General features: G+C 39.5%; 1 protein-coding gene across 6 annotated transcripts in view; it reads left to right on the forward strand.

Annotated features, from left to right (window-relative positions):
• Nucleotides 1-12,495, forward strand: part of ERLIN1 (ER lipid raft associated 1) — a 39,633-nt gene extending 27,138 nt beyond the window's left edge. For 3 of the 6 annotated variants that reach the window (XM_007187365.2, XM_007187364.2, XM_057530635.1), the window contains exons 10-14: nucleotides 4,468-4,557; nucleotides 5,447-5,526; nucleotides 6,955-6,989; nucleotides 10,103-10,175; nucleotides 10,515-12,495. In XM_007187365.2, coding sequence (XP_007187427.2) covers nucleotides 4,468-4,557; nucleotides 5,447-5,526; nucleotides 6,955-6,989; nucleotides 10,103-10,175; nucleotides 10,515-10,640 — 404 coding nt within the window. In that variant the 3' untranslated portion in view covers nucleotides 10,641-12,495. Of the gene's footprint in view, nucleotides 1-4,467; nucleotides 4,558-5,446; nucleotides 5,527-6,954; nucleotides 9,251-10,102; nucleotides 10,176-10,514 lie in introns of those variants that run through there. The other 3 variants (XM_007187369.2, XM_057530636.1, XM_007187366.2) reach the window with 3 other exon arrangements.
• The last annotated feature ends 721 nt before the right edge of the window (nucleotides 12,496-13,216 follow it).

The following is a 13,216-nucleotide window of genomic DNA, read 5'->3' on the forward strand; positions in this document are numbered from 1 at the left end:
TTTCAAGGCACATTTTCAAACTGGTTTTTACTTTTGTATAGGTATGCTGTTAATTTTTTCATTTAGCAATCTTGCTGAAAATGCTGTTGTTTCTAATAGTCTCTTGGATTTCCCAAGTAATCATATTGTCTTCAGATCAGGACAGTTCTGGTTTTTTCTCTGTACTCCCACACCTTTTAGTTCTTACCTTACTGCTTTAGGCTATGACTTCCAGTGAAGTGTTGAAAAGAAAGATGGTGACAGGCATTCTTGTCTTGTTCCTAACTTTAAATACACAGTCCCAGTGATGTTTGCTATACTTAACTTTTATCGGGTTAATGACATTTCCTTCTGTTTCTTGCTTGCCAAGGGTTTTTATCATGAATGACTGCTAAAACTTTTAGAATTTTTTTTTTATCTGTCGAGATGACCATATAATTTTTCTTTTTAAAGCAATTAATATGGTGAATTATATTAATAGATTTTCTCTTACAGAATTATTTTGTCTTCCTGGAATAAATTCACTTGATCATGAAGTAGAAGTTTTACCCTAATAATTTCTTTTAATTTTTTACTTTTATTTTCATAAATGGTCAGCTTTTTTGTTTTCTTACATTCTTACTCTCAGGTTTTCAGGGGTTTTTTGTTTGTTTTTTGTATCATGGTTACACTAGCCTCAAAATGAGTTGGAGAGCATTTCTTCTTTTTCTGTGTTCTGGAGCATTTTGTATAAAATATGTTTTACCTCCTCTTTGTAGGTATGGTGGAACTCAATTATAAAAACCATCTTGGTCTAGTGGAGTTTGGGCTTTTTTGTATGCTCGTTTAATTTTTATGGCAACACTTAACCTACTGATTTAATTTCTGTATTGTGTAAGGTATTTGTTTCTTTTTTAAGTCAGTTTTGGTAGTTATACTTTATAGAAAATTCTCCACATTTTATCTGTTATTTCAAATTTGGGGGCATAAATTTGTTTGTAAAGTTCTCTTATGATTTTTAAACCCTCTACCAAATCTGTATGCCCCTTTTCATTCCTGATATTGTTTATTGGTGCCTTCTATTTTGCTGGATCAGAGATCTGTTTTATGCATCTTTTCAGAGAACTAAATTTTGATTTGGTTGATTCTTTAGTCACTTTCTTTTCAATTATTATTTACACTTATTTTTTATTATTTATTTATTTTCTGCCTTGAGTTTACTCACTGGTTCTTTTCTTACTTTTTGAGTTACTAAATTCTTCAGTTTTTAGTCTTTTCTAATGGAAACGTGTAAGATTATACATTTTCTTCTAAGTTCTGCTTTTAGGTACATCCACAGGTTTTGGATGTAGTTTATTTATTGGTGTTTGGTTTTCTTTTTTTTTTTTAAATGTCCATTATTTCTTCTTTGACTCATGAATTATTCAAAGTATATTTTTCAGTTTCTAATTTAATTGGTTCTCCGGGGGCTGCCTTTTTATTGTTGATTTCCAATGTTATTGCATTGTAGTCAGAAAATATGATCTGTTATATGGATTCTTAAGTATTTGTTGAAGTTTGTTTTGTGGATTATCAGTACGTGGTCCTTTTTTGGTAAATGTTCTATGTGTGCTTGAAAAGATTGAATGTATATTCTCTATTTGTTGGATGCAGGTTTCTCTGCATATTCATTATGTCAGGATTATGAATTGCATTGTTCACATCTTCTGTATTCTTCTAATTTTTGCCTTCTTGAGCTATCAGTTACTGAGAGAGGTGTGTTAAAATCTCCCACTATGACCATGAATTTGTTGACTTATAACTTTTTTTCTTTATGTATTCTGGGGCTATATCATTAAGAATGTTTAGTTTCAGAACTGGATTGTTACATCTCTGTGTAGCATTGGTCCAGTTATGTAATAACCCTCTTTTATAGCCAGACATGCTTTTTGGCTTAAGGTCTATTTTGTCTGATGATAATATAGCTATGACAGATTTCTCTTGGTTAGTTATTTTCTTGATGTGTCTTTTCACATCCTTTTACTTTCAACTTTTCTATGTCATTATGTTTTAGGTGTGTCTCTTGTAAACAGCATATAGCTGGATTTTGTTATCTTATCCAATGTGAGAATCTGTCTTTTAACTGGTGAGTTTAGTCTTTTTATATTTATCGTGGTTACTGCTATATTTGGACTTGTTTGTATCATTTAATTTTGTGCCATTTACCATGCTTCTTTTCCCCTTCTTTTCTGATTGGTATTGAATTGATTGTATTTTCTTTATTATTTTCTTCCTTTTACTTGATTAGAAGTTTTACATTCTATTTCTAGAATTTGTAACTAGTTGTTGCCTGTAAAATGTTAACAAGCATACCTGACTTGACAGAATCTAAAGTTAATCATTCTTTCCTTCCTCTTCTTGAACAATACCTTAGGATGCTTTAACTCTTATCACTGTCCTCCAGTTTTACATATTATTGTTGCCTAGTATTTTAGTTTCATGTTGTTTTTATTCCCCCATTGATTATTATCATCACTGATTCTTACAGTAAATATTTTATTTTGATTTAAATATGTTGTGTAATTTTTTCCTCTCCATTGCTTCTGGCAATTCATTCATTTTTTCTGCTAGCTTTTTTTCAGTAAAGGCTAATGACTGGAAAACTTATTCAGTCTTCCTTGGTCTGAAATACTTTTATTTCATTCTTGAATGGTAATTTAGCCTACAGTTCTAAGCCCAACTAAACTTACTTTTCTTTGTCACTTTGGCAATATTATTTTGTTTTTGTTTGGCTTCTGCTCCTCTTTTTACTCTTAAGAATTTTCTCTGTTAAAAAAAATTTTTTTTCTCTATCTTTGCATATTCTCTAGTTTCACTATGATATGCCACTGGGCTGGTGGGTAGAGTTGCAGCCCTTTAGCAGGTCCTCGGGTTTTATAGGGGAATTTCAGTTTTAACATCTCAAGGCCTCATCTCCTGGCCCTGCATGGGCAATAGCCCAAGGCCCTTTCTCTTACTAGTCTAATAACCACTCCCAGGGCTGCCATCATACAGGCTCTCAGCTCTCTCTTTACTTGTCTCTCTTGAGGATCTCTCATTCTTTCTTATGATCTCAATTATACATTAGAAAACAATTTTGTTATATTTTATCTAGCATTTTAAGGTGTTGGAAGGGTTTCTCATTAGCCTACTCCACCATTTTTCTAGAACTAGAGGTTTGGTCATGCTCTTTATTGGTTTATGCCCACACGTCAGAGAACAGTGTGAAATGGGATTATTGCATCAGTTCCCCATGTTGAGGCACCATTCTCTGGGTTCTAGCTGCAGGCTCCAGATTCCTGACTTTTTATTCAAATTTTATCTTGAGTTTCTGCTTATAGCTAAATTTTTAGCCCAGCTGAACATAGCCTGTTTTTAGGATGGTATGGTGATAGATTGATTTTATGCTGATAGGGAGATAGGGAAGTATGCCCTAGAGTAGCTGGTAAAGGATCCTGCCTTATGGAAAGAAGAAACCACCTGGAAATGTTCTTTCCATTATACACTTCCTCCAGAGGCCAAGGAGAAGATATGTTAAAATATTCAACTTCTTTGGCTGAAAAGGAGAATTGAGAATGTTCTTCAAGAATTGCAGTGATTGTATTGAAAATATAATTAGAGTCTTTCTTCCCTGGTCCTGAATCCTTTGGTTAGGCCAGAGATTTGCTAAGGATGTTTTGTTTTCCCTGCCTGTAATTGCCTGCTGCAGCTACCTTGTTCACTCCCAACACTTGTTTTCACATTCTCAGGTGAATTACCCTGCTTTCTCTTTTATCTTCTACAGTAGTCAGAATACTCCTCCTCTGGTAACCCTTCATCACATCATTTCCCTGATGGTTACATAACAGTTGATCCTGAGTATATATAAAAGTTAAATTCCTTAGCCTGTCACTCAAAACAGGGGTCTTCCAGCCCTCTCTGTAATTTTTTTGTTGTCTTCCTTTGTCAGCTGGCTCTTTATCACCTCTTTAACTGCGACTTGCTATGCTAATTCGTATATCTTGTTTTTGTTTACACTTTCTGCCAGGTCCTCTTAGGTCATGGTCTATTATTTTCTTTAAGATTTCTTCCAGAAGGTCTTCCTTGTTTTATCTTCCTTATTCTTTATTTCTCCTGCCACATTATATAATTGTCCTATGTTGCCATACATTTGTGTTGCTCTGTTTTTGTTCTGAGAACGTTCATGAAGTATCTTTTTTTTCCCCATCAGCTTGTGGGCCATTGCCATTTAATCCCATGAAGGACTGGAACTGTCACCTTTTGTACTCTTCCTTCCTTCCACAAAACAAGCACTGTCAAAATAGAACAGTGAAGTAGGAAATAAATTCCCTTTTTTCTGTTGAGTTGTTTATAGTCTGAATAGATAAAACAATGAAACAATGAGCCCATAACACCTTATATAATTAAGCGTTAGACTATGTGCTCATGTTTCTAAGTACCTCTGGAACTAGAGAAGTGTTTTTGAAGGTCTTGTTTTGTATATAATTATAGAAGCAGAGAAGATTGCACAAGTGGCAAAAATTCGGTTTCAGCAGAAGGTGATGGAGAAAGAAACTGAAAAGCGCATTTCTGAAATTGAAGGTACCTCAAGGAGAAAAGAGGCTCTGACCATCCTGAACTGCTTCTCTGTCTCAGGGACTGGGTCTGGGTTATGGTGGGTGGTCTGGAGGAAGTAGCTGGCCTGATATTCTAGACAAATTTTTTTTAAATTGCCATTGCGTATCTAGCTCTTTTGTTTGGTTTGTGACTATGGGAAACTCAGCCTTTCATTTTCCATCCTTAAGTTGGGGCTTATTTGTTCTCAGGCAAAGTAATCAGTTTTAAAGAATATACAAGATAAGAAACCCTACCACCAGTTTCTTTTCTACCTGTCAACCAAAAAAATAACCAAACAATTAGCTGGGGGAAAAAGAAGCCCCAGTTTTCATAGAGGCTCCCAAACTCTTGATTACACATAGTGGGATGTCGATGTTCTTAGCTCACAGTCTTGAAGACCAAATATTCAACCTCTTTTGCTTATATAATGATGCTTCCTATCATTCTACATTAACTGATTCTGAATCAGATTTGAAGGGGATGGAGACAGTGCGGTAAATAGAGCATAGCTCTCATGTCTGGACTTAATTATTAATACTTAAAGCCTAGAGCCTGGGTGGGGTGTGAGGCTTTGGGTGATGAGGGGTGGAGGAAAGAAGGAGCAACTTAAGGTGGAAAATGAAGTGGGTTCAGACGAGCTGAGAGTTAACTTGACATTGACAAGAGTATTCCCCTTTGAGAAGGAGTTGTCTGGGGACTGGGATTTGAAAACTGCTAATGTTGTTTTATGCCTTTAAAGTAAAGTGAATGATTGGAATATCAAGCAGTGGATAAAGGGACTTCTACTTAAGGTAGAGTCTGAACTCTTACCCAGCTGAGGAAATGGATTGCAACTTTGCTCTGTTTTAAACACCCTGACTGTTTTGCTTACTAGATGCTGCGTTCCTGGCCCGAGAGAAGGCGAAAGCAGATGCTGAGTATTATGCCGCACACAAATATGCCACTTCAAACAAGGTGACTGGCTCTCTGTGTCACTCTCCTAGTAATACAGGTTAAGTTTTTGCTTTCCCCTGTGGGGGTTCTAACACGATGGAGGCGATTTTATCCAATGTCAAGGAAGTGTAGTTACCATCACGCCCTCTAGAATCGGCCAGTCACTTGGAAAGACATATGTTGCACATTCTATGGGTAGAGAACTTTGTATAGTTCTTTATAAAAGTGGGGAGCTAGGACAAAGGCAAGCAGATATATAAACCCAGGTCAAATGCCATAAATTCATCCATTTGTACTGCTGTATAAGGGCTCAATAATCAGGAAAGTTAAAGGTCTTCTCCTGAAATGACAAGAGTGACAGGAGAGGAGTAAAGTTCACTTAAAATTGCTTCCCAGATCAGGTAGACCTTTTGGGTAGATGCTAAGCTTGTTTAGAGCAGAGTTTCTCATCAGACATTCTTAGCATGTTGGGGTGAGATACTTTTTCATTGTTGCAGACTATCTCATGCATTCTGGCCCTTGCCTGCTAAACTGTCAGTAGTGCTCACCAATTATTTTAACAGTCCACACCCCCCACCACACACACACATTTCCGAATGCCCCCAGTTGAGTACTGCTTGTTTTTTGGATTTAAAAAATACTCTAGTCATGAGGAATTTCATATGTGGTAATTTGAGAAAGGAAGTTGGGTGATGTGTGAGTGAACAATTTTTGTATAGGGACTGGGGTAAGTTTAGGTCTAGAGAGTACAGACCTAGTTAGTAGGAATTATTTAATTAAAAGTCAGCTAGAACCCCTAGTAGTCTGAGAAGGGAAGGACATAGGGAAGGATATGACCTAGGTTTATAAGGTTATTAATTATACAGTAGAGTGGAACAGAGGAAAAGTTGAGAAGGAGGTTGCTAAGGTATATGATGCAATCTGAAAGGTTAAAGTCAAGATTTAAGGTATAGACAGGGCTTAAACTTTTTCCATTTAGGAAGGAACAACATAATCTATATTCAGAAGAAGTCTGAAGATATATGGTAGGTTGTCAGAACGAGAGTTGTCAGTACTTTGAAATCCAGTGTAAATTTAGAAATAAACTTAACATATTGGAGGACACAACTCTATAGAAACAGAATGGAATTTGGTCAAGATGAAGGCAAGATGAGAAATTTCAGTTTCCAAACCAGTGATCCAAATCTGTCATGGGGAAAGCTGCCCAGGCACAAGTGACTTTGTCATTGAGGTGAGCCTTATGCTGAAAGGGGAAGTAGTTTTATGCCATTCTGAAAAACGGTGTCAATGTGATAGCCACACTTCAAAGTGAGAGAGGGTCATTGGTAGCAATTCACAGTTGAGGAATGATATTCAGGAGAACAATAGGGAAAATCTGTGTAAGGAAAGAGAGCAGTGACTATTGCACCAAAGTGTTCTGATGCCTTTGCTCTTGTTTGCCTCTCACAGCACAAATTGACCCCGGAATATCTGGAGCTCAAAAGGTACCAGGCCATTGCTTCTAACAGTAAGATCTACTTTGGCAGCAACATCCCTAGCATGTTCGTGGACTCCTCTTGTGCTTTGAAATATTCAGAGGTTAGGACTGGAAGAAAAAACTCTCTCCCCTCTAAGGAGGCTCTTGAGCCCTCTGGGGAGAGCCCCATCCAAAACAAGGAGAGCACAGGTTGATGCAACAGGTGGAAATGTTCTCCCATATCAAGATATGGCCCAAGGGGTTAAGTGGGAACGATGGTTATACGACTCTTCAGATTTACAGAGAACTCATGCTCCGTCTGTTCTGCCTTTCCTGTGGTAGTCCTGGTTTATCAGCTGATTGCAGGATAGAGCCAGCTGTCTGGCACCCAGATGGTCTTTTCAGGTGCAGTTTTATCAAATATCCTGTGTGTGTTCCTTTCTAAACTGGTACTCATGAATGAGGGGAAGTCTGATGCTAACATACTGCCTGCACTGGAATGTTAAACACTAAATATTTAACAAGCTGTGTTTTTCTTAGCTGAGATTTATTGGATAATGTTTACATTGGTCCCCGGGGAAATGTGTGCTCAGTCATTCAAGAGATAGGAGGTCAGAGAGAAGGCGGCCAGGATGTGGCAAGTGTAAAGAAGACTGATTATGCCAGGACCCAGGCTTTCTCTTTGGGGTGCAGTCCCAGCATTCATCCATGTGATTAGCATCTAGTCCGCTGAAGTTCCCCAGGAAATGATCTTCCACTTGAGCAACTATTTACTTGATACGATTTGCACCTTTTTGTTTTCCTAGAGTCAAGATGGTGGCCTGCTGGGACATGCACCTTGCCACCCAATCAGAGATTCTTCATAGAGATTCCTAATCATTAGTTTATTGCATTAGTAGGCTCAGAGATAGAGCTTAGTTTGAAGTTTTGGGTGAGATGAAACCTTTGCTTTGAACCAAAGCTCTGGGGGCCGTGCATACCCCTCCATTGGGTGATGGCTGTCTATGTCACTGCCCAGGCCATGTGTGACTAAGGTGCCTGGTTTTTAGGCTCAGACAACTCCTTCTATGTCACCTCTCAGCTCTGGCCAAGAGTGGAACAGGACTTTAACCAGAAATAGAAGCAGCATCCAGTTCCTAGCTGTTCACTGCACAGTGTTGTATCATAACTGCAGGAAGTTTTTATTTTTAAAACTGGATTTGGGGTACATTCATTTGCCCCGGTACCTCTGCCTAAAGGTCAGATCCTGGGGCTGCCATGGTTACTGGCCCACGGGTTCTCCTTCTCAACACTGATCAGGAGCCCACCGGGTGGATCAAAGGAGTAACCTAGAAAGCACCCTTGGTCATCTTTGTCTCCTTCCCTCCTGGCCCTGAGATGCTGAAATCTAAGTTGTTCCGCAGCTTTCACCTCAACTAGGAGATCAGGATTATTCCACTGACTTCCTAGGCAGCCAGTGGATTTAAACTTACATGAGAGGATGACAGAGTTAGCCTCTGGCTATGGGAGATCTGTTTCATCTGGACGTTTTTTTAATCTTAAGATTAACTTTCTTGAATCAGTGTGCCCTGTAGTTAGGCCTGAGTTTACACAGTTTAAGACACCATTTGTGTACACTGTGTTCAAGCCAGACAGAAAAGTCATGGGACCACTTCCAGAAACCTTTAAGCGAACTGTCAGTCTCATGACAGCTTCTGGGTTGTGCCAGACACTTAATACAGGAAAGGAGTCCCAGATTTGAGGTCTTTTCCTGGGGCCTTATCCTATAAAGGCATTTGTAATATGGAAAGAAGAATTTTTTTGTTTTTGCTCATTTAATTATATACATTCTCTTTATGAATGAATTTTGTGTTCTCTAGCCCTTTTTAAAAGATTTTGGGAACTATATAATAAACTCTTTACCTGTCATATATTGTTGCTGCATATAAATAATGATTGTTGTGGGAAATCTGGATCATTGACCTTTGTGCTTTCATTCCTAGGGATGTTTCCTATTCCCATGAGCTAAAAACTGTTGCCCCAAAGTGATGAATATGGGTTTTCTTACAAACCACAGGCTCTGGTGGCAGAGTTGAGGAACAGGGAAGTAGCACTGTGAAGTTCTCAAGAAAGGACTTCTGCTTAAACTCTCCATGGAATGTGCTTCTCTGTGCTCACTGGGGCTCAAAGTCTGCCCACCCCCCGTGCCCCCCTTCAGGGATGTTCCTTTTGGTAATCTTGAAGTCTAAATTTATATGTGAAATGCTACCTTTTTTAAAAAAGAAACTAAATAAAATTATTTTACTATCAGTGATTTGTGTTTTTCCCATATGTCTCCTTTCTCTGTTGCTTAACCTGCTCCTCAGGCTGTCCTGCCCATTTCAGCTCGGGAGCCAGTTTATTTACTAGTTTAACTTAACTATAGACGCTCTCCTTACACTCTTCCCAGAAGCCTCGTGTAAGAATTTTGAAAGCAGGGTTTCCATTCTTTCCTGACTCACGGAATTTAACAAGGGGTGTTTTGATTCCTTGTGGGATGCAGCCAGCAGCAGAGGAGGGAAGAGGGAGGATGGAGCATCGTGCCCCTCGGAGACTGCCTGAGAGCTGAAATACTTACACTGAGGAGGGGAGGGGACATTATCCTGAGGTGGAGAAAAGACAAACTGTATAAGTTATAACTGGCAATGGTATGATATAATTAACCTCACTAATTCAGATGTTAACCCAGGAGCCAGGGTTGGACCTGCTCTGCCCAAGCTCTCAACATTCCCTCCTGGGGACAATTTCACAGTGCTGTTGGGACATCAGGGCTCGATAATTGGGAGTTCTGGGGAAAGCAGCCCTTTTACTCGGGTTCCTGTGGGATCCAACCCCATAGTATCCTACATCTGTGGCTACAAACCAGGGAAATTTAATTCAAACTAATTATCCTGTAGGCTTTTGGTACGTCTTAAAATGAAGTGATTTAGAATTAAGTGATTTCTGCCTCTTGCTGTGGGGAAGGAATTTTGTGAATTAGACGTTGTGGCTTCTGATTGCTTTAGGATTAAGTCCCAAGTGTGTACACACTGACCTCTCCAGCCCAGGTCCTTGAATGTGCCTTCTCTCTGTCCCTTTGCATGTATTATTCCATCCACCTGGCCTACTTTTTCTCCCTTATAGCTCCAACTTTGCTTTGCTAACTCCTAAAGAGTCTTCACTTCTTCAGAGAGGTCTTCCGGAACTGCTTGCTCAGGTCAGCACCCCACGTTTCCCTGTTTGTAACACTCCACACGCCTCACGTTACCTGCTTAATGTCTGTTCTCACAAATATTTAGCTCCCTGGGGGGCAGGGACTGTGACCATGCTCTTCCCTGGGATGGTATCTGTTGCTCATGCCTTGCACTGTGCCTGGCCCATATGAGTTGGTCAGGTATGTTGTGTGAAAGAACAAAAGGATGAATGTGAAAGGCAGGTAAGTGAGTAGTGGGGAAAAAAGGACATAGAAGTTAGGCTAGAGTGTCCACGTCAGGGCTTAGTGTGTAACCATGGGAAATTACCTAATATCTCTGAACTTGTTTACATATTCTTACAGAGCTCTTCAGTGGGTTCAGCAAGATCTGTTTATGCACCTGGAATAGTGATTTGCACGTGGTGTTTGTTGGGGTGCATTAGTTCACCCAGCCTATTGGAGTCGATATATGTTTCTGTCTCTGAGTAGCCTGTAAGTTCCTGTGATGAACAGAGAGCACAGTGCCTGATACATACAAGTGCATCAGAAAACACACATTGAACTATGTCTTCAGCAGCCGTGACCTAAGCTAGCTGGATTTTAAACCTCAACCGCAGCCCTCCAGGAACATCTCAACAAGCTGGGCCAGCTTCTCAGCTATCCTCTGGTCTCTTGTCTTTGTGTAAGCATTTTAAACTAATTTACTGTTAATTCATTGCTCACTCCCCCAAGTGTCCATTATTATATAACTCAGAATGACATTTTACTTGTTTTCCTTACCACGTTTCTTTGGAATTAGTGCCTTTCATGTTTTTCTCCTATTATCTCTTTGTATCCATTTTTCTACCTTCCATCTGCTACAGGCTGAATGTGTTCCCCTAAAAGTCATGTTGAAGCCCTAATGCTCCATGTGATGGTATTTGGAGGTGGGGCCTTTGACAGATATTGGGTTAGCCAAAAGGTTCGTTTGCTTTTTTCCCTAAGATGGCTCTAGTAGCGCTTAGTTGTCTTTAAATTCATTCGAAACAATTTTGTTAGATTGTATTGTGACAGCTGTCATATCAGCGTGTGTTGAAGAAAAGCATATCAAAATTGGTGAATTTTTGTGTAGCCATTTTAATATTGAAGATGGAAGGAAAAAAGCAACATTTTCGGCATATTATGCTTTATTGTTTCAAGAAAGGTAAAAACGCAACTGAAACGCAAAAGAAGATTTGTGCAGTGTATGGAGAAGGTGCTGTGGCTGATTGAACGTGTCAAAAGTGGTTTGCAAAGTTTCGTGTTGGAGATATCTTGCTGGACGATGCTCCACAGTCGGGTAGACCAGTTGAAGTTGATAGCGATCAAATCGAGACACTAATTGAGAACAATCAACATTAATACCACGTGTTGAAAATCATTTGCACCAGCTTGGTTATGTTTATCGCTTTGATGTTTGGGTTCCACATAGATTAAACGAAAAAAGCCTTCTTGACCGTATTTCCGCATGCGATTCTTGGCTGAAACATAATGAAAACGTTCCTTTTTTTTTTTGCCCACGTTGGGTCTTCGTTGCTGTATGCGGGCTTTTTCTCTAGTTGCGGTGAGCGGAGGCTACTCTTCGTTGCAGTGGCTTCTCTTGTTGTGGAGCACGGGCTGTAGGTGCAGGGCTTCAGTAGTTGTGGCTTGGGGGCTCTAGAGCACAGGCTCAGTAGTTGTGGCTCACTGAAAATGTTCCATTTTTAAAACAAATTGTGATGGGTGATGAAAAGTGGATACTGTACAATAATGTGGAAAGGAAGAGATTGTGGGGCAAGCGAAATGAACCACCACCAAGCACCCCAAAGGCTGGTCTTCATCCAAAGAAGGTGATGTGTATATGGTGGGGTTGGAAGGGAGTCCTCTATTATGAGCTCCTTCTGGAAAACCAAACAATTAATTCCAACAAGTACTGCTCCCAATTAGACCAACTGAAAGCAGCACTCCACGAAAAGCGTCTGGAGTTAGTCAACAGAAAACACATAATCTTCCATCAGGATAACACAAGACCACATGTTTCTTTGATGACCAGGCAAAAACTGTTTCAGCTTGGCTGGGAAGTTCTGATTCATCCGCTGTATTCACCAGACATTGCACCTTCAGATTTCCATTTATTTCGGTCTTTACAAAATTCTCTTAATGGAAAAAATTTCAGTTCCCTTGGAGACTGTAAAAGGCATCTGGAATAGTTCTTTGCTCAAAAAGATAAAAAATTTTGGGAAGGTGGAATTATGAAGTTGCCTGAAAAATGGCAGAAGGTAGTGGAACAAAATGGTGAATACGTTGTTCAATAAAGTTCTTGGTGAAAATGAAAAATGTGTCTTTTATTTTTACTTTAAAACAGAAGGAACTTTTTGGCCAACCCAATAATTAAGTTGTTAAGGTGGAGCCTTCATAAATAGAAGTAGTACCCTTATAAGAAGAGATGTCTCGCTGGGCCATATGAGGACACAGCAAGAAGGAGGCCATCTGCAAACCAGGAGGAGAGCTCTCACCAGACACCAAATCTGCTACCACTTTGGTCTTGGACTTCCCAGTATCCAAAACTGAGAAATGAATGTTTGTTGTTTAAGCCACCCAGTTTATGGTATTTTGTTATAGCGGCCTGAGCAGACTAAGACGCCAGCTATTTCAATTTTTTATCTTCAAGTATTTTTAAATCTTTCCTTTTCTTCCTATAAATATTTACTGGGTATCTAGTATGTGCTAGTTGCTGAGGCAACAAAAAAGACTTTTAGCCTTGTGGTGGAGGGGTTGCTGTTTGGGTGGTACGACAAATAAATAGGCAAGTATGATAGTGTGGTAAGTACCACAGCAGGCAGAACACTGGATGCAAGGAGTACAGGTGGGGGTCAAAACAGCCTGGTGGTTTCTAGGAGGCAATGTCAGATCTGAGCCACATTTTTAAGGATATACAGGAGGCAGCCAGGCAACTGAAGAGAATGATGGTAATGGTAGAATGCGTTCCAGGCAATGGGAGCACCAGATGCTATTGTATTTTAAAATGCAATTCACTGGGTCCCCATGCCTCAACAGTGCCCTGCAGG

This window comes from Balaenoptera acutorostrata, chromosome 16 (assembly GCF_949987535.1).
Source record: "Balaenoptera acutorostrata chromosome 16, mBalAcu1.1, whole genome shotgun sequence".
Classification (NCBI taxonomy): domain Eukaryota; kingdom Metazoa; phylum Chordata; class Mammalia; order Artiodactyla; family Balaenopteridae; genus Balaenoptera; species Balaenoptera acutorostrata.